Source organism: Ptychodera flava, chromosome 12 (genome assembly GCF_041260155.1).
Source record: "Ptychodera flava strain L36383 chromosome 12, AS_Pfla_20210202, whole genome shotgun sequence".
Classification (NCBI taxonomy): domain Eukaryota; kingdom Metazoa; phylum Hemichordata; class Enteropneusta; family Ptychoderidae; genus Ptychodera; species Ptychodera flava.
The window spans coordinates 37,194,737-37,216,322 of record NC_091939.1 but is presented as its reverse complement, the minus strand read 5'-3'; the positions used below and the strand labels follow the sequence as shown (position 1 = coordinate 37,216,322).

At 40.7% G+C, this 21,586-nt stretch overlaps 1 protein-coding gene and 1 long non-coding RNA gene across 2 annotated transcripts in view; both read right to left on the bottom strand.

Moving 5' to 3' along the window:
• The window catches only part of LOC139145779 (uncharacterized), a 300,693-nt gene that overhangs the window by 258,200 nt on the left and 20,907 nt on the right, over positions 1-21,586 (bottom strand). Inside the window, exon 5 of the mRNA XM_070717084.1 lies at positions 20,643-20,927. Within this exon, the coding sequence (XP_070573185.1) occupies positions 20,643-20,927 (285 nt within the window). The remainder of the gene's footprint in view (positions 1-20,642; positions 20,928-21,586) is intronic.
• Positions 3,761-6,797, bottom strand: LOC139145770 (uncharacterized). The gene is made up of 2 exons (XR_011555021.1): positions 6,546-6,797; positions 3,761-6,185 (listed from the first exon to the last, which is right to left on the bottom strand). It is a non-coding gene; the product is annotated as an uncharacterized lncRNA (long non-coding RNA).

Below are 21,586 nucleotides of genomic sequence, written 5' to 3'. Positions count from 1 at the left end.
TATTATATTTTACATTAAAAAATGTTCAAGTGTCCATAAAGTCCTTAACTTCATATTGTCACAACCATGAAATCTTTTGAAAGACTTGTGTTTGTCTCTTATGGCTTTAGTTATTGCTTGACTTGTCATCTTGAAGTTGTCCTATGCATAAGCTGGAAGAAATAAAAAAAGTTCAAGTTAGATATACAGTTTATCAAGCTTATAATATAATTATGTAATGTTAAGAGCTACATACATGTATGCAAGTTCAAATCATCACTGTGGCTGAAAATTTTGACTCTTTCAACAGCCATCAAACATTTAAGACTGTGAAATTCGCATGTATTCATAAAATAAAGAAACTGTAACCCTCAATTTGTGAATGACAAAATGTGATTTTAGGTACTAGTCTAGTATCGATCTGTTCATCTTGCAATTTGCTTCAAACTAAGATAGTAGTATAATCAATGGCATAAAAAAAAATTTGATTTGCATACCCCGCAGGCAAAACAGGTTGATTTTTCTCTGTATTGTCCAATGAAACATTATTCATGTACAGAATAAAAGAGAAACGTTGTGACAAAACTTGACCTGATACTTTGTCTGAATGTATACAGAATATATTCCAAGGCATTTTATCCAAGCATGTCTTCATTTAATTAAAAATATCATTAGTACATAATATATGGATTAGCAAAGGTTTTAGGTAAGTAAATGTTCCTTGGTACAATTCTGTTAAGGTGGCTGGAAAGGCTATTTTTGCACCAATTCTTTTCTCAGAGTTAATGTCAAGTTTCAAGTGTTAGAATCAAGATATTTAGTTCAAATTTTCAGGATAACTCCCTTACTTAATACTTTCTCCAAATAATATAAAAATTGTATATTTGCAGCCATGATTTTGAAATATGACACCAGTAAATATTAAAATTAAATTTTTCAATTATTTTTTACATATTTGAATTTAATAATAATTGGATAGTATGAGGTTATAACGAAAATACCACAAAGGATGCACGAGGACATTGGTGCTGCGTAACGCCCGACGCAAAGCGGAGGGCGATGCACGGCGCCAATGTCTGAGTGCATCCTTTGCGGTATTTTCGTAATAACCTTATTATTGTACATCTTAAATTCGTGACTGGGGCATCAAATTGTCAGAGTAATGACTTTTTCGTGTAATGTCAACAATTTTTCTTCCGATTTATAGCGCAAGTGTGGAACGCTATCTCGGACGTGCTTCTGCAAGTTCTGGATAGTGTGTGTGTGTGCACTACACGCGTACGTACAGAGGGCGCGAGACATGTTCTGGCACTTGTCCTGTTACGGCCAAAATTCTCTGTTCACTATTTGGAGTAAGAGATTTCAGATTCCAATTGATATCAGCGTAGAGTGTGTTGACCCATAACACGTTTTCAAGACTGAGTTCATTGATACAATCAGTGTTTACCTTTCTATTACACAACGCCATGCATAGAAACTGTGTTAGCGCTGGGTTTGGAAAGCTGTTAGCCACTGTGGCGAATAGTTTCAAATTTTATTAGCCACAGACAAATTTTATTAGCCACACATTTTTACGAAAACAAAGCTTTCTATAATGCTATAATCTCCAATGTCCGTTGCATGCACAAGAATAAACTATCAACACATCAACCTTATATCCAATTGTCTTCATTTTAACACTGGAAATTGCTTGATTTTGGACCCCGATGCAAATCGACAGCAGCACGCAACATTGAGACCACGATTAAAATGAACTGCAACACGGAAGGTTGGGACCGCGAGGCAAATCAACAGCATGACAGCAACATTGAACGTTCGGACTGCGATTAAAATAGAAGTTTGGTTACACGTAATTACGTTACATCAGTACACGTAGCGTCTTTGTCACGTCTGACAAGACGTCGCGTAAATGTGGCACAGACGTTCGGAACATCATCAAATGACACTTCTACATGTAGTCTTAATTACGTGCAGTAATTTCTAGATTTTCTTGGTGATTTGCGGGAATTTAGACAGGAAATCTCGCTAAGTATGAGTATCATTGTAAATTAGCAAACATCTTTGATATCAGAAAATTCCGTAGAGTACACGTACACCTGTACAAGACGTACGTGCTATGATTTCCTGACATAAATGAAATGTTGTCTAATTCAACTTTCTAAGCTGTCACAAAGATTTCCGTAAACCACATAAATAACTGTATTACAGAAAATCGGTAAATTTAATGCGAGGATACAACGAGCTTGGATAGTCCTCGCGTAGAGAAATCAATTGTTTCTTAAAACTTAGACGAATTTCGTATGTTTCTGAAAAAACAATACGACAAAATCAACCAAAAAAATCACAACTGAGCATGGATACGCGTACGCCACTGTGTGCCTTCAGACGTACACGTAATTAGATTATAACCTCTCTAATGAACAACAACACGGAACGTCGAGACCGCGATGCAAATCGACAACAATACGGAATGCGTCGCTGGGAAGGCGATTTTTATGAACATCAATACGGGACCATGAGGACTGCGATGCAAATCGACCACCATTAAAATAAGACCTCGATTAAAATGCGCAACACGGAACGTCTAGACCACGATGCAAATAAATTTCAACACCGAACGTTGTGACCACGATTAAAATGTGTATGTCTGCTGTAGCAAAAGTTTCAATTCTCGCGAGTGTTCGCTTTGCTTGCTGTACACTAGACAAAATGACGTCAAATTTATCGCGACACTAGGGCTCGATTGCGTCTGCCTGCATTTTCAATTCTCGCGATAGTCATTTATGTGCATGCTGTACACTATACAAATTGACGTCAAATCTCTCGCGAGACTTGGCTCGATTGCAATTGCGTACGTCGGAGAGATCAATACGGAAGTAGATATAGTTTTTTCGCGAATCGCCGAAAGAGAAGCGCAGATCAACAAAAGACTTAAAAACCCCACGTTTTTGCTTATTTTGCGGAATTTTTTCAACAAAAATCACTTTCGCCACTGTGGCGAATTAGGATCGATTTTTCTTCGCCACTGCTGATTTCAATTCGCATTTGCGAACGTGGCGAATGGACAGCGCGAACACAGAGAAAGACACTACATGGCCTAACAGCCATTTGTAAGCACACACCGCTACACAGGATATGGTGTTAAAAGAATTTAATAAGTGACAGTGGACAAATACAAAGCAGTGATAACCTAACTACGCAAAAATACAATGTCAAGCAAAACTACGAAAGTAAATCTAGGCAAAAAACCATTTCAAAACTAAGCACAAAATAACTCAAAGATTGGGTGAGGGGTCTCCGCCAGTCTGCTTCCTGGGCAAAGGTTTGGGTTGCAAAGTTGTGTTTGCAGACCTTTGGAAAGCAGAAAGTGAAAGTGGTTCCACTGGGCCGGTGGAGACCACCTTCTTGAGTGGGGGTACATGCAATGGACGGCCCACGGTGGGAAGCAGACTAGTGGAACCAAGGAGGAGATGGGGTTGGTGGCGGGATAGCTTGGCAGACAGCCTGATGGCCTAGAATGAATGAACTTGGACCAGAAGCTTGCAGCAAGGATTAGGTCAAGTGCCGTGCGCAAGAAAGATGGTAGCTAGATAGCAGATGCTAAGTTGTCTACGTCAGCAGATGAGTAGATAGATAACCAGTATAAGATGTCTACGTCAGCAATGCAAAGTGACTTCAGGACATGTTGTTCTGCAGGTAGCCTAGCTCCGTGGACTTACAAACTGGATTTGTGTTAACACACAATTCCTTATTTTGTAAGCACACACCGCTACACAGGATATGGTGTTAAAAGAATTTAATAAGTGACAGTGGACAAATACAAAGCAGTGATAACCTAACTACGCAAAAATACAATGTCAAGCAAAAAAGTAAATCCAGGCAAAAAACCATTTCAAAACTAAGCACAAAATAACTCAAAGATTGGGTGAGGGGTCTCCGCCAGTCTGCTTCCTGGGCAAAGGTTTGGGTTGCAAAGTTGTGTTTGCAGACCTTTGGAAAGCCGAAAGTGAAAGTGGTTCCACCAGGCCGGTGGAGACCACCTTCTTGAGTGGGGGTACATGCAATGGACAGCCCAAGCGGAGGACAGTCAAACAGACTGGACGGAGAGACCCCCATGAAAGTGTATGTATGAGTGTATGTTTGTAGGAGGTATGGATTGGTGACGCTCGAACCGAGTTGACTCGCTTGGTTGGAGATGAAAGTATGGGGCTCGCGGCCCAAGGGGCAACAGCACGGCTCGGGGGGAGTTGTGAGCTCACGGCCCGAGGGGCTGCAGCGCGGCTCGGGGGGAGTTGTGATCTGGGGGGACAGGTGCCCCTGTGCGGCCCCAGCATGAGGGTGCAATGATGTTTGGTGCTTGTGCAATGGGGGGTGACGTTCGGGACCAAGTTGACTCGCTTGGTTCGAGATGAGAGTATGGGCTAAGAGCCCCAAGGGGCTGCAGCACGGATCGGGGGCGAGTTATGGGCTCACGGCCCGAGGAGCTGCAGCTGGGGGGACAGGTGCCCCTGTGCGGCCCCAGCATGAGGGGTGAAATGTGGGTGAAGCTCAATGGACTCCGGTCCCGAGGGGCTGGCAGCACGGCTCGGGGGGAGCAATGATCTGGGGGGACAGGTGCCCCTGTATGGCCCCAGCATGAAGTGGTGATGTGGGTGGCAGGTGGCCCTCCATGGGATGGAGGTTGCAGGTGGCCCTGCGCGGTCCCGACAGGTCCGAAATGTGATGTACGTGTGAGACCGAAACGAAAGTGGCTGCCGAGTGGCTAGTGTCTCTACAAAAGGCCCTATGGCATAGTCATTGATTGAGATGCGTGACGCAGAAGGCTTTCTGGTGTCCGAATATAAGTACGGTAACAGTCACTGGACCACCTGCCGAGAGTTCGGATAAGGTGGTCTGGAAGGTGGGCGTGTGCGGCCGTGGTGGCTGCCCCAATGCGAAATGAATGTCCTGCGTACAGGTGGGGCTGGAAGCCAAGGCGCGAAAGTAAGGAACGAAGCAGCGCAGTGAATGTCTCGCGGTTTAGCGGTACTCTTTCTGGAAGAGGAAACGATGGATTGTTGTGACTGGGCATATCGTTGACTTGGTGGCGAATAGACGAAGCTTAAAGCCACGGCACATTTGATCTGTCTTGGATGCCTTAATGTTCATGGAAAGAGCATCCGGATAGCCCTGAGTGTCGGTTTGGACGTTGAGGTCCCGAACGCACAGGTTATATGCAGGGTTAAAGGAGCGTCCAGAGCAGGTGAATTCGCTACAGCGGAGAAGCAAAAGAAGGCTAAGACAAACGCAGATTCCAGCAGGAGGTCTAGATATGGTCCATACACAGTCGAGCGGAGCAGCGAGCACAGTTGTCGCAGGATATCAAATGTTATGGGTAGCCGGGGGCGTGACGATGGTCCTTGCAGCCGTTGAATTCCCCGTAAGGTGTACTGGAGACGAAGCGAGGAACCGAAGAAGGCTAAAGGGAATGCAGATTCTAGCAGGTCTAAATATGGTCAGTACGTGGTCGAGCGGAGCAGCAGGCACAGATGTCGCAGAAGATCAAATGAAGTTGGTGGCCTAGAGCGTGACGATGGACCTTGCAGGCGTTGAATTCCCCGTAGCAGATTCTTGGACGAGGTCTATGTATAGTCCGTACATTGTCGAGCGGAACAGCAGGCACGGTCGGCGCAGAAGATCAAATGTAATGGTTAGCCGTTGGCATGACAATGGTCCTGCAGCCGTAGAATTCCCCGTAAGGTATACTGGAGATGAAGTGGGGGCTGGTTGTTAGTTGAGGTGAGTGGATTTGGCAGACCAGCCATTATGCAGTGATGACGGGTGACAGCCAGATAAACTTTGATGGTGGAGTACTTTAGGTGAAAGTAAGTATGCAGTGGAGGACGAAATAGAATCGCAGGTCTTCGAAGATGGGCGGATAATGAGGTGTCTGTACGTGTGCTGTACACTGCAGAGAATTGTAACCAGGATCGTACTCAAGTTGCGTAAGATCAATTGTCCGGGTGCCCTGGCAGTGCAGCAGAGGGAGCTGCTTGGCAAAAGTGTGTCATGCTAAGGTATATGGTATAGACATAAAAGGAGCTGCGGTGAATTGTAGGGCTTCCTGGACGGTGCGTATGTAGTTCTCGCTGAAAGGAGCAATGGTGCCTGTCGTGTGTAGACTGAAGCTCAGCTGCAATGGGTTGTAGGGCTTCATGATATGGCATCTGTAAATGAAACAAAAACGGAAAACAAAAACAGATTTATTAATAAATGTACCTGCCCTGTGGGGGTGCAAATACACCGGGTCACGTCTAAGGTGTACACGTGTGAAAAACAAATGCACGGAAGAACACTGTTTGCAAGGTGGCCAAAACAACGGACTGAAAGAAACATAGTGCAATAAAAAGGTAATATGAGCAGCAAACGAAGGTACCAACGAATGGGTAGCCAGTAGACGTTTTGAACTCGAGATAATTCATGTGCAACGCTGTAGACTGTTGACATGTAAGCATGAAGAAAATGACGGTTTCCAATGACAAGTCCGCCATAATAGACAAAACCCCAAAAAAACAAAAACATGTCACCAAGGTGTGAAACGACAGTAGATATGGGACAGAGAACAAATGACTGTTCTTGATCTCTTGCTGTAGATCATCTTTATACTCCACTGAGACAGCAACACCTGGAGTTTGGCAACAGGGAAAATTCGTAGAGTGGCATCTAGTGGTTGCAATTGGTCCAGTAACAACAAATCTTGTTAGGATGGTTTGACAGTTCGGCTCCTTGCCCAGCACATTGAATGGCCGATGAGGTAATCGATGCTGAATACTCGTCGTTGTCGTGAGGGGATGGTAAGTCGACGATTAGATGCTTTTTAGTTGGCATATTGTGGTGTAATGAACACCCGGTCAGAGAGCCTTTGTAGTTTGGAAACAATTGCTGTGACGTGAAATCTGGATCCTGTTGGGCCAAAGATGATTACTACTGATGAGCGGTGAATGAGGTCGATGACGTGAGCAGGTATTCAACAAATCCTTGTCGGGGTGATTTGAAAGTCCGGCAACGAGAGTGTCAATATTAAGTGGTGTTGATGGAGCCATAGCATCGATTAAACTGGGCGTTGATGGGGTATCATGCAGTAAAGCTCATTTAGCTTGGTCTTTCGGTTGTCATTTTCCTTGTACTGATGAGTGTTCGGATGAGTGGCACGTTAGACACACATAGGAGAAAACTGCAGTCTTTTCTTTGGCAGCCTGCCTGGGAATTAGCGCTGTTGCACATTTCTATACCCTGGTAATGACGCGTTTTCACCGCTTCTATGGACGATCGATGAAGGTGATTGAAATCTAAGAAGTAGCTGTCAGGTTTCTTACTCTCATGATGAGGGCAGACTTCGGTAGTGTGGGTTATGCTATTGCATATGTTGCATACGTTGGCCTTGAGATCGGAGAGTGATGACGTGTATATGAGCGTATCGCGAACCGACAAGTTCACTTTGATGCCATGATTTATCAAGAGTGCAGCTGCCTTGGCTGAAAATGCGATAGTGTTCGTAGAGAGGGGAACCGCTGAATGCGTTTCGACATGCCGACAATGTCCGTAATGTATGCATGCACTTCTGCTCGACGATTAGGGAATGACTCACATACGACGTTTTATAAACAGAGAAAGCTTAAATAAATGGGAATAGTGAGAGGTCTATTTACCCTGCTGTCCTGGAGGGGTTTGCGACAGAGTTTCGTTGCGGATGATAATATGCCGTTCGCCATCATTATAATCGCAGCAGAGTATAAGCATTTTTACATCCATGGTATAAGCTGGGTATAAGTAAGCCGGCGAGATCTCAAAGTGACGTCCTTGCCTGCAAGAATATCCCAGTGAATGGCAGGAGAAATCCGTTTGACGTTTGGCAGCTTTCAGAGGGTACGCCGCGGCCATGAAGGAGGTTGTTACCAGTAAAGTTCGAGGCAGGCGGAACCGTGTTTTCCCCTGGAAGCGTCGTTTGGACGGTTGTACGTTGCACGGGCGCCGCCATCTTGGCTCTGCTTGGCTGTTGTTGCCCGAAGTAGAGGCTTGTCAGTGAGAGGGCGCTGCTGTAGTAGATTTGCTATGTCGGACCAATGGTCGGACTATGACGGCCATGTCGGCCATCGAAGTCTGCAGGGTGGAGAACGTTTTTCCAACGTCACGGCTCCAGTTTGAGGGAATGCTTCGTTGGTTGCTATTGCAGTTCCGTCCCATGGCGCTGTAACGGCGACTGAAAGAGGGTGTGTTAGACCGAGAGCAAGCGTTACTACGCTACGGTGGCCAGTGAAGATGGGTTTGTGGCGGCGAGACGGTCAAGTGTGGTAGACGCCTCTTTGCTTTGCGTCGATCTTGAACGGGTCACTAGGGCGGACGTACAGTGTTACGCGTGGTGCAGACTTCTTGAGCGTTTCCGAGGAGGCATTGTCCACGTTGGTACGCGGTAAGATAGAATACGGCAGTGAATGGAAGGCTGGATAACGGAAAGGACGAGCGGCAGGGAGTATTGTAATAGCTTGGCAGACAGCCTGATGGCCTAGAATGAATGAACTTGGACCAGAAGCTTGCAGCAAGGATTAGGTCAAGTGCCGTTCGCAAGAAAGATTGCTGGATAGCAGATGCTAAGTTGTCTACGTCAGCAGATGAGTAGATAGATATATAACCAGTATAAGATGTCTACGTCAGCAATGCAAAGTGACTTCAGGACATGTTGTTCTGCAGGTAGCCTAGCTCCGTGGACTTACAAACTGGATTTGTGTTAACACTCAATTCCTTATTTAGTGTGGGAAACGCCTCCTTGAAAGGTTTAAGTCAAGGAGATCAGAGCACATTTTTCCTCGCCAGAATTGCTTGTAAATACGTTTTTGCGGAACAGATTTCGGCCTGTTCAGTGCTACAGTTGTCTATGGACCCACAAAATATTCAGTAGGTTTCTATCTTATTGCATATTGAGTTTACAGCTGAATGAGTTTTCCAAGGAACTCTGTTGGCCACAAGGCGTTGCCCCTGCAAGGCAAATCTATACGGACAATGACCAAAAGGACAAAGAACACTCGTACGGACATTGATTGAGTCAATTCATGTTTGATCTAAGACGTATTAGTTTAGTTGCTTTAGTGATTGTATTTTCATGCAACTTTGATTTAGTTATAACTGTTGCAAAGCAGTTAAATTGTTCATGCTCTGTAAGTCAAGGCTGCTTATGCAAATGAAATCTTGCAAACAAAGGTAAGCGTTCAGTCACCGTTAGAGGTCGCTTAATGAGACAGGTCCTATGACTTAACCCACTGATTTGACCTTTGACCCCTGGGTCATTACAGAGTATGAATTTTAGCTTAGTTCTTATTAGTCCCCACGGACACCATCCAGGGGGACTTATAGGTTTGGTCATGTCCGTGCGTGCATCCGTGCGTGCGTCCGTGCGTCAGTGCGTCCGTCCGTCCGTCCATTCACGCAGATATCTCAGAGATGCCAGGAGCGATTTCATTCAAACTGCGTACAAGGATTACTTCATATGTCATACAGACGCACGTCAATTTGTTTTGTGATACGATCCAATATGGCTGCCAGGCGGCCATTTTATTATGATTTTTTCATGTACAGAGCCATAACTCAGGCATGTTTCAACCGATTTTATTCAAACTTGGTACAAGGACATTGACCTATGTCATACATATGCACGTAAATTTGTTGTATGATACGATCCAATATGGCCGCCGCGCGGCCATGTTGTTATGATTTTTTCATGTACAGAGCAATAACTCCGGCATATCTCAACCGATTTTATTCAAAGTTTGTACAAAGACATAAACCTATGTCATACACATGCACATTGATTTGTTTTGTGATACAATCCAATATGGCTGCCGTGTGGCCATTTTGTTACGTTTTTTTCATGTCCAGAACCATAACTCAGACATGTATCAAGCAAATTTATTAAAAGTTGGTACACGGAGATTGACCAATGTCATACATATGCATGTTAATTTGTTTTGTGATATAATCCAATATGGCCGCCGTGTGGCCATTTTATTACGATTTTTTCATGTCCTGAATGATAACTCAGACATGTATCAAGCAAATTTATTCAAAAGTATTTTTATCACAGACCTAATGAAGAGGACTCTATCCTCTCTGAGGACCTGTAATGAAAGTACCCGTTAACAAGTGGGGACTGTGTCATCAACGATGACTTGTTGTTTCTGTATTTTTCTGATTTATTTCAGTTAATCGTTCCATTACGTTCTTATACGTTCTCTGGAAGACTTGCTTATATTCGAATAAACCACGTGATGATTAGATCGGATATTTGCTTCGTCTTATTTATGGAGGAACGCATTACGGAATATCATTCATAGATGACAATTGCACAGTAGTGGCAGACAAATTATTTTGAGTCTTAAAGGATTTGTTTGCGCGCTACACGTCCAAAGAGTCCCTTGTAACAGTTCGACAGTGAACAAGCAGATACGGCCGCAGGAGATGGGGCGCCTTGAAACCGTTCGTGTTACGGAATGGGCGTTCCGTACGGCTTTTTTAGGGCATGAAAATTCTATTGTTCTCGATGGTAGATGTATAATAATACTTAACATTACCAAATTAGTTATAAATATGTCGACACTATTAATTGTAAGATGTGTACGCCAGGATTTGTAAATAAAATTTGTTTTTATGATTTTACATGGGTTTACATATCAAAAAATTATTTAAAAATTAAAATTCAAATTTCAAAATGTGATTTTTCAAAAAGTACTTCAAATACAGCAAAATTGTCCCATAATCATCTTGTCTGTAACCTTTTTAATAGGCTGTAAAAATTCGATGTCCATATCTCATTTCATAGGTTGGATTCAATTGGCATGAAATTATGTAAGAAAACTGTTATTCTGTCAAAAATGTTGAAAACAAGCCATATTTGCACCCCTCTTTTGAAGTCACAGAGGAGTCTTTTTGGTTAATCTCACTTTTTACACCTCTTTGACACTCCAAGAATCTAAAAATGCATTTACAATAGCAGTCACTCACTCTGAATACAAGTACTGCCTTGTCAAACTTTCCTGAAAAACAGCAAATAATGACTTTCCCTTTTCAAACATTTATTAAAAAGTCATCGTTGATGACACAGTCCCCGCTTGCTAATGGGTGCTTTGATTACAGGTCCTGTGATAAAAATACTTTGATACAGATGGTACTCAATGGCCAAGAATGAGTTCCATGGTGATGAAAAACATAAAACCAATGTAGGCCACTATCCTAAAGGTCATTAAATGAGTCAACTGGGAATTAGTTGACAGGATGTTGCAAAACATTTTTTCATACTATCCTAACACTAATAGATTATCACCGGTACCATATTTCATAAAGTTTAATGCAGTATTTACAACACTATGAGATCAACATCTGTATCAAGTTTCATCAAATTTGACATTATATTTGTGGATATATCACTCTAATTAGGAAAGTTCATTACATATGCAATTACATAATAATTAAAATGACACTGATAAATGTCTTTTTCACTGTTGAAGCAATGTGAGCTTAACATCTGTACAAAGTTTCATGAAATTTGATGCAGTATTTCTTGACATATCAGCCTAATTATGAAACTTCAATAATTGAGATGATACTGCTACATGACGTGAAACAAATTGACGACCATGTATGAAATGTGTCAATGTCCTTGTACTAACTTTGAATGATACTGGTGGAAATATATCTGAGTTATGGCTCAGTATGAGAAAATTGTAACAAAATCGCCGCCACGCAGCGATATTTGATCTTACTGTTTAAAAAATCAACATGTATATGACATAAGTCAATGTCCAGGTACAAACTTTGAATAAAATCAGTTGAGACTTGCCAGAGTTATGGCTCTCGACATGAAAAAAACATAACAAAATTGCCACGTACCATGTGGCCATATTGGACCATATCGAGAAACAAATCAAAGTACATATTTATATCGAAGTACATATGTATACTACCATGTCCTTGTACCAACTTTGAATAAATGTGCTTGATACATGTCTGAGTTATGGTTCAGGACATGGAAAATCATAAAAAAAAACGGCCACAAGGCAGCCATATTGGATCGTATCACAAAACAAATCAATGTGTATATGTATGACATAGGTCAATGTCCTTGTACCAACTTTGAATAAAATCAGTTGAGATATGCCTGAATTATGGCTCTGTACATGAAAAAAATCATAACAAAATGGCTGCCTGGAGGCCATATTGGATCGTATCACAAAACAAATCGACATGCATATATATGACATAGGTCAATGTCCTTGTACTAACTTTGAATAAAATCGGTTGAGATATGCCTGAGTTATGGCTCTGTACATGAAAAAATCAAAACAAAATGGCCGCCTGGTGGCCATATTGGATCGTATCACAAAACAAGTCAATGTGCATATGTATGACATTGGTCATTGTCCTTGTACCAACTTTGAATAAAATCAGTTGAAACATGCCTGAGTTATGGCTCTGTACCTGAAAAAATCAAAACAAAATGGCCGCCTGGCGGCCATATTGGATCATATCACAAAACAAATTGACATGCATATCTATGACATTGGTCAATGTCCTTGTACCAACTTTGAATAAAATCGGTTGAAACTTGTCTGAGTTATGGCTCCGTACATGAAAATATTGTAATAAAATGGCCGTCTGGCGGCCATATTGGATCGTATCGCAAAATAAATCGTTGTGCATCTGTAGGTCATAGTGCTATGCCTTTGTGCCAAGTTTGAACAAAATTGGTTCGGCAGTGTCTGAGAAACTGTTGATGACGGATAGACGGACGGACGGACGGACGGACGGACGGACGGACACACGGACGGGACCCAATCTATAAGTCCCCGCCGGACTTCGTCCGCGGGGACTAAAAACCAGGGGACCTCTACCATAGTTACTACACCAAGGACTCCCCAACTTCTTCTTATTTGGTCAGTTTTTCAGAAGTTTCAACAAGCTATAACTCTGCAATGCCTTTGACCCCAAATGTCTAGTTTTTTTTATTCCACAGAGAATGTTCTCTACTTTTATATTTTAATAGTTTTATTGAAGTTTATAGCTGACGCTGTGGCCTTTCCAGCCACCTTAAAATTGTACAGTGTAACACTCGCTTTGTTTGAGTACACTTCGTTGCATATCTACATGAATTTTCTCAAGTAAAATTAGAACATAGCAAGAAAAAAAGCTACGTCTTTGTATTGAGCTTATCAAAGTTGCTTATCAAAAGTTGCAGCATTAAAATGCCAATAGAATATTGTATGCATATTTTGTGATGTAAGAGTTCATGTAGAACTTCAATGAAAATATCCTAATGAAATCTTGTAAATTAATCATTGATTCTCCTTACCATATGCCAGCAAAATATTTACAGGTTACTTATAAACACATGTCAAAATACATTAATAAATACTTTAAAAGAAAGTCTTCAATTATAAGGACACAGACGTTCAGAATGATCTTATAAACAGACAGATGTATATTGATGATATGAAAGTACGTTTTGGAATCATGTAAGCAGGTACAAGACCAAACTAGGTCAAGAGTTTGACAACTTAATTGGTACCCAACAATTCCTACATGTATTGTTCTTTCTTTGTTTTATATCGTACATTGAGGGAAAATTTGTATACATGAGCAAAAGTTTTACCTTGGCCAATGCAAGAGAGAAGTATATTATTGTTACAGTAGACAATAAATAGTATCGAAAACTGCGTCGAACAACAGTAAAAAGACGTCTTCACGTCACAGAGAAGGCAAATCAAAAAGTTACTTACCAAAGTTTAAATGATCGCCTTAATCCACGGGATGTAATGGTGACCATTATTCAAAAAGCTGATCTCCACAAGCTGATTATGACGACGATGACTGTTTAACGCACTGTACACATTGCCTGTAGGTTTTACATAGCGTTTATGAAGCCGTCACAATGATGTCAAATGGCAAATTTAAATGAAATTTTGTCAGTACTAGTGCTATGTCGGTGTCAAGCCAATAGTTTCCTGATCACTTTCTGCATACATGCCCATGCTCATCTCTAATCATACAAAGACAAGAAAAAATCCCTCATAAAGTTTAGATAATTATATATTGGGTAAAAATTAAGATTATGTATTGTGGTAAACAGACCACTTCTGAAGTCCGAAGTCCTTGTCAAAGATTTGCTTCTCTATTACGCTTATGTCAACAATTGTAAACTGTGCTTTTGACACAGATGTATTTTGTGGACTTGCAACACTGCTCCTTCCAGTGTCCAGACACTATCACACATAGCATGTCCCTTGAGACAATTTTGCTCTCTACCTATTAGCCCCTTTTCTGCAAACAGCACACATTCAGTTTTCATTGTCTGCTGTGTGCAGACTTCTTTCACTGACTTTTGTGGATTGTTCTGTTAAAAATCAATTTGACTAGTACTGATCATGATGATACGAGCCTAAGAAGTCGAACATTAGGAGAACAGAACAGACATTGATACATGCATGAGGTGTAAGTGAAAAAACGCAAGCAAAAGACAAAAGCAATGAACTGAAAAAGGCAACCTAAAGTAGTGATAACAGTTCATGTGAAGAAAAGTCTCTTCAACAGCACATAATGGCAGTGATTGCAACATAAACGGCCCCCTGGGTTAGTTCATGCAAAGCAAAGCGGCCTGCAATTGGCACGCTATCAATGAAAGGCAACAAAGCTTATGATGAATGTATATAAAAGAGGTAGCAGCTGCTTGACCATCCAACCAAACATCGAATGAGATGGTCTAGCATCTGCAATGAGGCAGCCATATTGGCTGGTGGAGACATAATGGACAATGAAATACACATGGGTATATGCAGGCAACTTGCAAGAGAATCATAGTGATTTGATACAAGGCTAGGGGAATTGGACAGGTAGAGAGCTGATTAGACGATGAAACATGCATGGGGTGAGAGTAGGGGCATTTATAGACAGGCAATGAATGGTGTACGTACGGACAGTGAAACATCAAAGGGCTATAGACACTGGTGAGTCAAACCCAGGGAATCATGCAATATGACACAAGCATTAAGGGGAATCTTGACAGGTCGAAACCCAGGGGTCATGACAGTATGTGGAGAATGCATGGTGTATGGCGGGTGATTGGAGTCCCAGGGATAATAGTGATATATGATATGAGCCCAGGGAGTAGACAGGTGGAGGAATGGTGTTTGAGGCAACAAAGCGAATAAACACTGTACAGCAGTGGACTGACCAGGCAAAGTGGAAAGTCACTGTTAACTAGACCAATGTCAGTGCACACAAAACAAAGTCTCTTTGAAAGCATGTTGCCAGTCTATGGAAGTGCAAATGGAAGTGCAAAGTCCATGGTGCACTATACATTTCTCATAAATGGAAACTCATTGGAATTAAGATATCATCTAAAGCAAGAACAACAATGGCTGATGGAAAAAGGGAAACCAGGGTCAGAAATCAAACAGGAAAGGGCATGGCATTCACATTGGCTACTCAAGATGAGCGGTTAAAGAAATTGGCAAGGAAGATGGACAAGAGAAGAGAGAGGATCTCTAAAATGTTGAGTGAAGAGCAAACATGCAGTATATTAACTAACTGTCATTGCAAGAGACAAGTTTAGTGCGATAATAGCAGACGGAGAAGATTCTCAAGAATTTCTCCAATAGTTGGAAGTAGCATACACAACTGATCAAGGTTTCATTCATTCAGTCGACAGCTGGCTTAATAGACATGACAAAAGTAAACATCTTTCAGCCCAAGATATGGTCAAAATGGACTGTGGGAGAGTGCTTCACAAGTTTGTATAGTCATGTTTCGTGAGCCAGTCGCACATCTTCATGCTTCAGCATTCTTTCTGCTAGAATAGGGGAAGAACAAAAGATGGCAGAGCTTCAGGCAAAGGCAGCCAAACTAACGGAGAAGCAAGCAATGGAAAGAGTGAGGCTAGATCTACAACCTGACAAGAAGAGCTCTAAGGCACTGATGAACTGGCCATGGCTGAAGCAAGAAGTAGAGCTCTTTACAAGTTCAAAGTTGATGCAATGGGAAATTGACCACTGCTGCATGGTATTAAGACTGAACCACTAGATGACTACCCTGTATTCGATTAAAGAAAGGCAACTAGATATATATATAGTGAGCACTCCAGTGAGAGAGGCAAAGACCATATCACTGATACCCCTAAAAAGGTCCATTTTGGAGACAGCATACCAAGTCTCAGCCAAAGACCAAATAAAGCTACTCATGACAGAACAATGGATAAAGGACAGAGTGAGAGGGAAAGTGAGAGTGACAGTGAGTCTGATGGTTAAGAAGATGCAGCCAGTGCAGCAGCTTCCAGAATTTCCAGCAGAAGTTGTGGCAGTAGCATGAGCAAGACATCATGTGACGTACTCTGCGCAGTGGGCAATGATCAGAGCAATAAAGAACATGTCCGATAAAGAAGTTTTGACAGCAACATCATGGAGTACAGATCATTCATAGATGAGTTTGAAACCATTTAACTTGTACTGACTGCTGAAGTTGACAAAGATAAGCTCACTCTGTTGAGACAGTTCACAGAAGGAAAAGCCCATGAAATAGTTCAAGGGTATGTAGGTACAAACGCAAGTGAAGCATATCAAGGTGCCATGGAGGAGCTGGAAGAGCGCTATGGTGATCCACACAAGATAGCCAACGCCTACCTGAGGTTTTAGACTGGCCTCAAATCAAACCAGAAAACGTAGCCTCATTGGACATTAATTAGTTCACCATCGATCTTCGTGAATCGATGTAAGACAGCAATCCGATGTGTTGATGGGCTAGAAATACTCAATCATTCAGAAAACAGGAAGAAGCTTCCTCACTTTATCCAAGATTCTTGGAATAAGTGCACAGCGAAGATACGCAAAGCTAAAAAGAAAGTATAAGATCTGGTGAAGTCTGAAGCTAGCAGACTGTCATGCCCAGACTACAGCAGACAGGCCATGGCTAGTCTTGACAATCTGTGAAAACAAAGAAAGCCACAGACAAAGTGGGATAACCCTTCACCACTAGTGTTGCCAGCACCAGTGAGAAGAAAATAAGCCAATGTTGGCCATGGGTTGGTGGGATCACTCATGATGGAGGAATAAAATGTCGGATTGAAACAAAGCACACCAGACTTGTCTTCACACTAAAATCAGAGGACATGCCAACATCCTGGTAATTTATTTACAAAAACTGCACCTCATGAGGGCGCTATACACATTTATCAATACCATCTACTACAATGAGTTTTCACAGCTGTTGGAATGAGATTACAAAGAATGGATATTTTAACACCCCCACTTAATCTCATTTCCGCTTGTGAAAAAGTTTACATGACATGAAAAATATGCATATTTTCAATAGAAAATCTTGTATTCTCCGTTGATGCCATGTTACATTTACAGACATCAGAATACAATTATCCAAAAACATAGTCTCTGAACTTTTCGAGCTTAAATTTAGTTGCCGGCTTAGTCAGTATATCAGCCACCATGTTATTTGTAGGACAATACTCCAAGACTATTTTACCACTAGCTAATTCATGGCGAATGAAATGGTAACGTATGTCAATATGTTTTGACCTTTGATGGTTTACTGGGTTTTTGGCTAAAGCAATTGTGCCCTGGTTGTCCTCAAAAATCAAAGCAGGCACTTTATGTGTGATACCAAAATCATTGAATAAGTGAATAAGATAAAGACATTCTTGAATAGTTGCTGCAAGTGCCATATACTCTGCTTCACAGGAGGACAGGGCAATAGTTGGTTGCTTCTTAGACTTCCAAGAAATAAGAGGACCTGTATTAGTTAGACTAAAACAGTATCCACTAACACTACGTCTATCATCTGTACATGATGCCCAATCTGCATATCGCATCACTGTAACCATTAATGTAAGACCATCATCACATTTCTTGAAACACAATTGATAATCAAGAGTACCCTTTAAGTATCTAAACACATGTTTAACTGCAATCGAGTGAGCTTTGAATGGTTTTGACAAATACTGTGACAGCTTGGTTACAATCCAACACAAATCTGGTCTTGTACATGTCATTGCATATATCAGACTGCCTACAGCCTCACAATATATTCTAGCATTAGCTAGTGTTTCGTCATTACACTCAAGCTTTTGTTCTGAGGGAGTAGACCTTGGTTTACATTCAGTCATTTCAAATCTTTCAAGTATTTTACACAGATACTTCTTTTGGTTCATTTTAACAACACCATCACTTTGTTCAAAATGAATCCCCACAAAATAGGAAAGTTTTCCAAGATCGTTCATTCTAAATTTAGCTTTCAGCATTTGTTTGACATTACACAATAAAGTATCATTGCTTGCGCCAATAATAAGATCATCTACCCAGATAAGTATTACAACCATACCATCATCAACCTGTTTTGTATACAAACATGGGTCAACGGAACTCTGTATGTAATCATTTTCAGATAATTATGTAACATACTATTCCAATTTCTCCCTGATTGTTTCAAACCGTACAAAGACTTATTCAATTTACACACAAGTTTACTGTTACCTGTATTTGGAATTTCAAAACCTTCAGGTTGCTCCATGTATATTTCACAATCGATTGGAGCATTAAGGTATGCAGTTTTAACATCCATTTGATGTAAAATCAAATCATACTGTGCAGCTACTTGCAAAAACATACGCAATGAAGTCATTCTGGCAGTTGGAGCAAAAGTTTCATTATAATCTACACCCTTCATCTGACTATACTCTTTTGCAACATATCTCGCTTTGTAAGTTTGGGAACCATCAGAACTTTCTTTAATAGTATACACCCAACGACCCCCTACTGCCTTTCTACCCTCTGGTAAAGCAGTCAGGGTAAATGTGTCATTTTCTTTCAGAAAATTCATTTCATCTTGCATAGCAATTTTCCATTGTTCAGAGTCTGGCGCTCTGATTGCTTCTGAATAACTCTGAGGAAAATCAGAAATCCGGTAACAATAATCAACACTAGACATTGCCTGATCATCTTCAAAATCAGTAACATAATCACCTAGATATGCAGGGGGTTTTCTTACTCTGCTAGGATACCTTAGATTTCTGTCAGACGACTGTGGATCCGCAATCGCTTGGCCACCAGTTTCTGACATTTCAGCCCCATCTGAATTTAACTCAACTTCATCACTACGTCGGTTCAGAACGAAATCATCATCAGTATTCAAAATCTCAGTTTGAATTTTCTCATCTTGTTTCTTACAAGTAGTACCTTTTGTAACGAATTTCACAACTCTGTGTTTCATGACTTTGCCTGTTTCTGGATAGTACACCAAATATGCAGGACTACCCTTGTCATATCCTACAGGCGACGACGTTTGATATGTAGACTTGTTAGCGGCTTTCATGATTGAATCATCAGGTGAAGTGGAAGATCTAGCCCGTTCAGTGTCCTCAAAACTTCTCAAAGCTATCTTGAATCCTGAAAATGTCTGAATCTTTTCACTTTGGGTAACAACTACAACAAATGGCTTGTGAGGGCGCTATACACATTTATCGGTACCATCTACTACAATGAGTTTTCACAGCTGTTGGAATGAGATTACAAAGAATGGATATTTTAACAGCCAAGGGAGCAAGAAGAGCAGCGCTTTGACCTCCAAACTACACAAGGCTCAGAAGAGACCTGTCTGTACAGCCAAAATATATATAAACATTAACAAGCTGATAACTTATATATTCTTGCCATATATAGCATATTATTAGATTATAATTCTAACTTCCTCCTTTATCTCTGAGACAAAAATCTAAACTAATACATTGCTTGTAAACATTTGGACTGAGTGCCATAAGGCCATCAATGTTGACTCAAAAACTAGGCACTTCGTTACTGACAAAAATCCATAGTGATTTACAACTGCTAGAGAGAAATAATTTGAATTTACATATAGGAAACAGTGAAAACTCATTCTATTGATACTTTTATTGTTGCAAAGAGCAGAGTAGGATGATAACTGGACTATTTTGCAACACAAACATATTGCACAAGAATATTGCCACCTGGTGTCTCAATGAGATGCTATCATGGTAGAAGAATATGGGGCAATTTTCTTACCAAATTATAAATTGTATTATGTGAAAACATATTCTTGTGTGCTGACATTTACTGATAATAAAGGTTACACTTATGAGACTAGTATTTTAGCTTTGCATTACATCTAACAAACCTAAAAACCTGAAACAAAAACACAAAGTCTGTTTCCATTGTTACAGTTTGATACAAATACATCTTTCATGTTATACTAACTTTCGTTTTCCAACAATTGTTAAATCACAATATTCTTGCAAGTTGTAACACAAGTTTGGCCTTGTCTACAGTGCAACCACAATACAAGAAGACTGTGTTGCCAAAATAAGGCAAATTCAATAAAATTATTTGTTTGCTGTGCGCATGCGGATAGGTTTTCAGAGAAAATTAAGAAAACAAACACAATGTTAACACTCTTACAAATAAAAATATTATTTTTCCAGAATAAACCTACGTTAATACACTAAGTGTTTTTTGTGTGTGTTTGTTTTTTACCCTGGCTGGCTGGTAGGTTTTTCAAAACTCCAAGGATGGCAAACAAAGAATTTTCTTTAAATGGTCTAACATAAGAATATGTCTGTTTCCTACCTGTGGTCATGGTGACAGATTTAGAAGAACTGGATATCGTGTTGTTTTGCCAAATTAATAATGCAGCGATGGAAAAGGTATATTCAGTTGAAGCCAACAAACTTTTTACTTCAAGGCGAACATCTGTTGAATCATCGATGAACTGGACTGACAGTGGTGATGATAAATGTGAAGCGGTGTAAACTATCTGATACATTTCAAACTCACTTGGCGGAGCCTGCCATGTCAATTCAATAGATGACGTACCAGTCGCTTGGGCAGATACATGACGAGGTGGGCTTGGGCCTAATACAAAGAAAGTTCAGGTCAGGTGTCATTAGATGATAACATCATCTACTTCCATAGCATATAGATTAACTTTGAGGCTGATTATCACATTATGCCCAATCATGCTGCATCATGTGTAATCGCCATTTGGTGAAAGTGTGACCTCGAATGACATGCTAGCGCAAAAATTAATGACTGTATAAGTATGAAGTTTGCATTGGAATCTACTTGGCAAAGAGGTTCGTTATATCATGGTCCCTCAAGAGTCTTGAAATATTCAGAGTTATGGTCTTGAAAATAGGTAAATTAAAAAGAAACAGTGTGTCTCTTTATTTGCAATTCCATTTTTTTTATAGTTCTTCTATACAGAACAAAAAAGTAGGATTGAACAAGTCATGGTATGACACAGTCCCCACTTTTTAATGGTAATTACAAGTCCTCAAAGAGTTAGGAGAGAGTTCTGTTCATTAATTGGGTCTGTGATTAAAAATCTTGCAATGCAGATGGGGTTTAATGACCGAGTACCGTTATTTTGATAACGTAAAATCAATCTGGGCTGCCAATCTAACAAAACCTCATTAAATAAAGTCAATTACTAATTAATCAAATGGAGTTTGTCCAATATTTTTTCATCTTATTATAACACTCACAAATTATCACATGTACCAAATTTCATA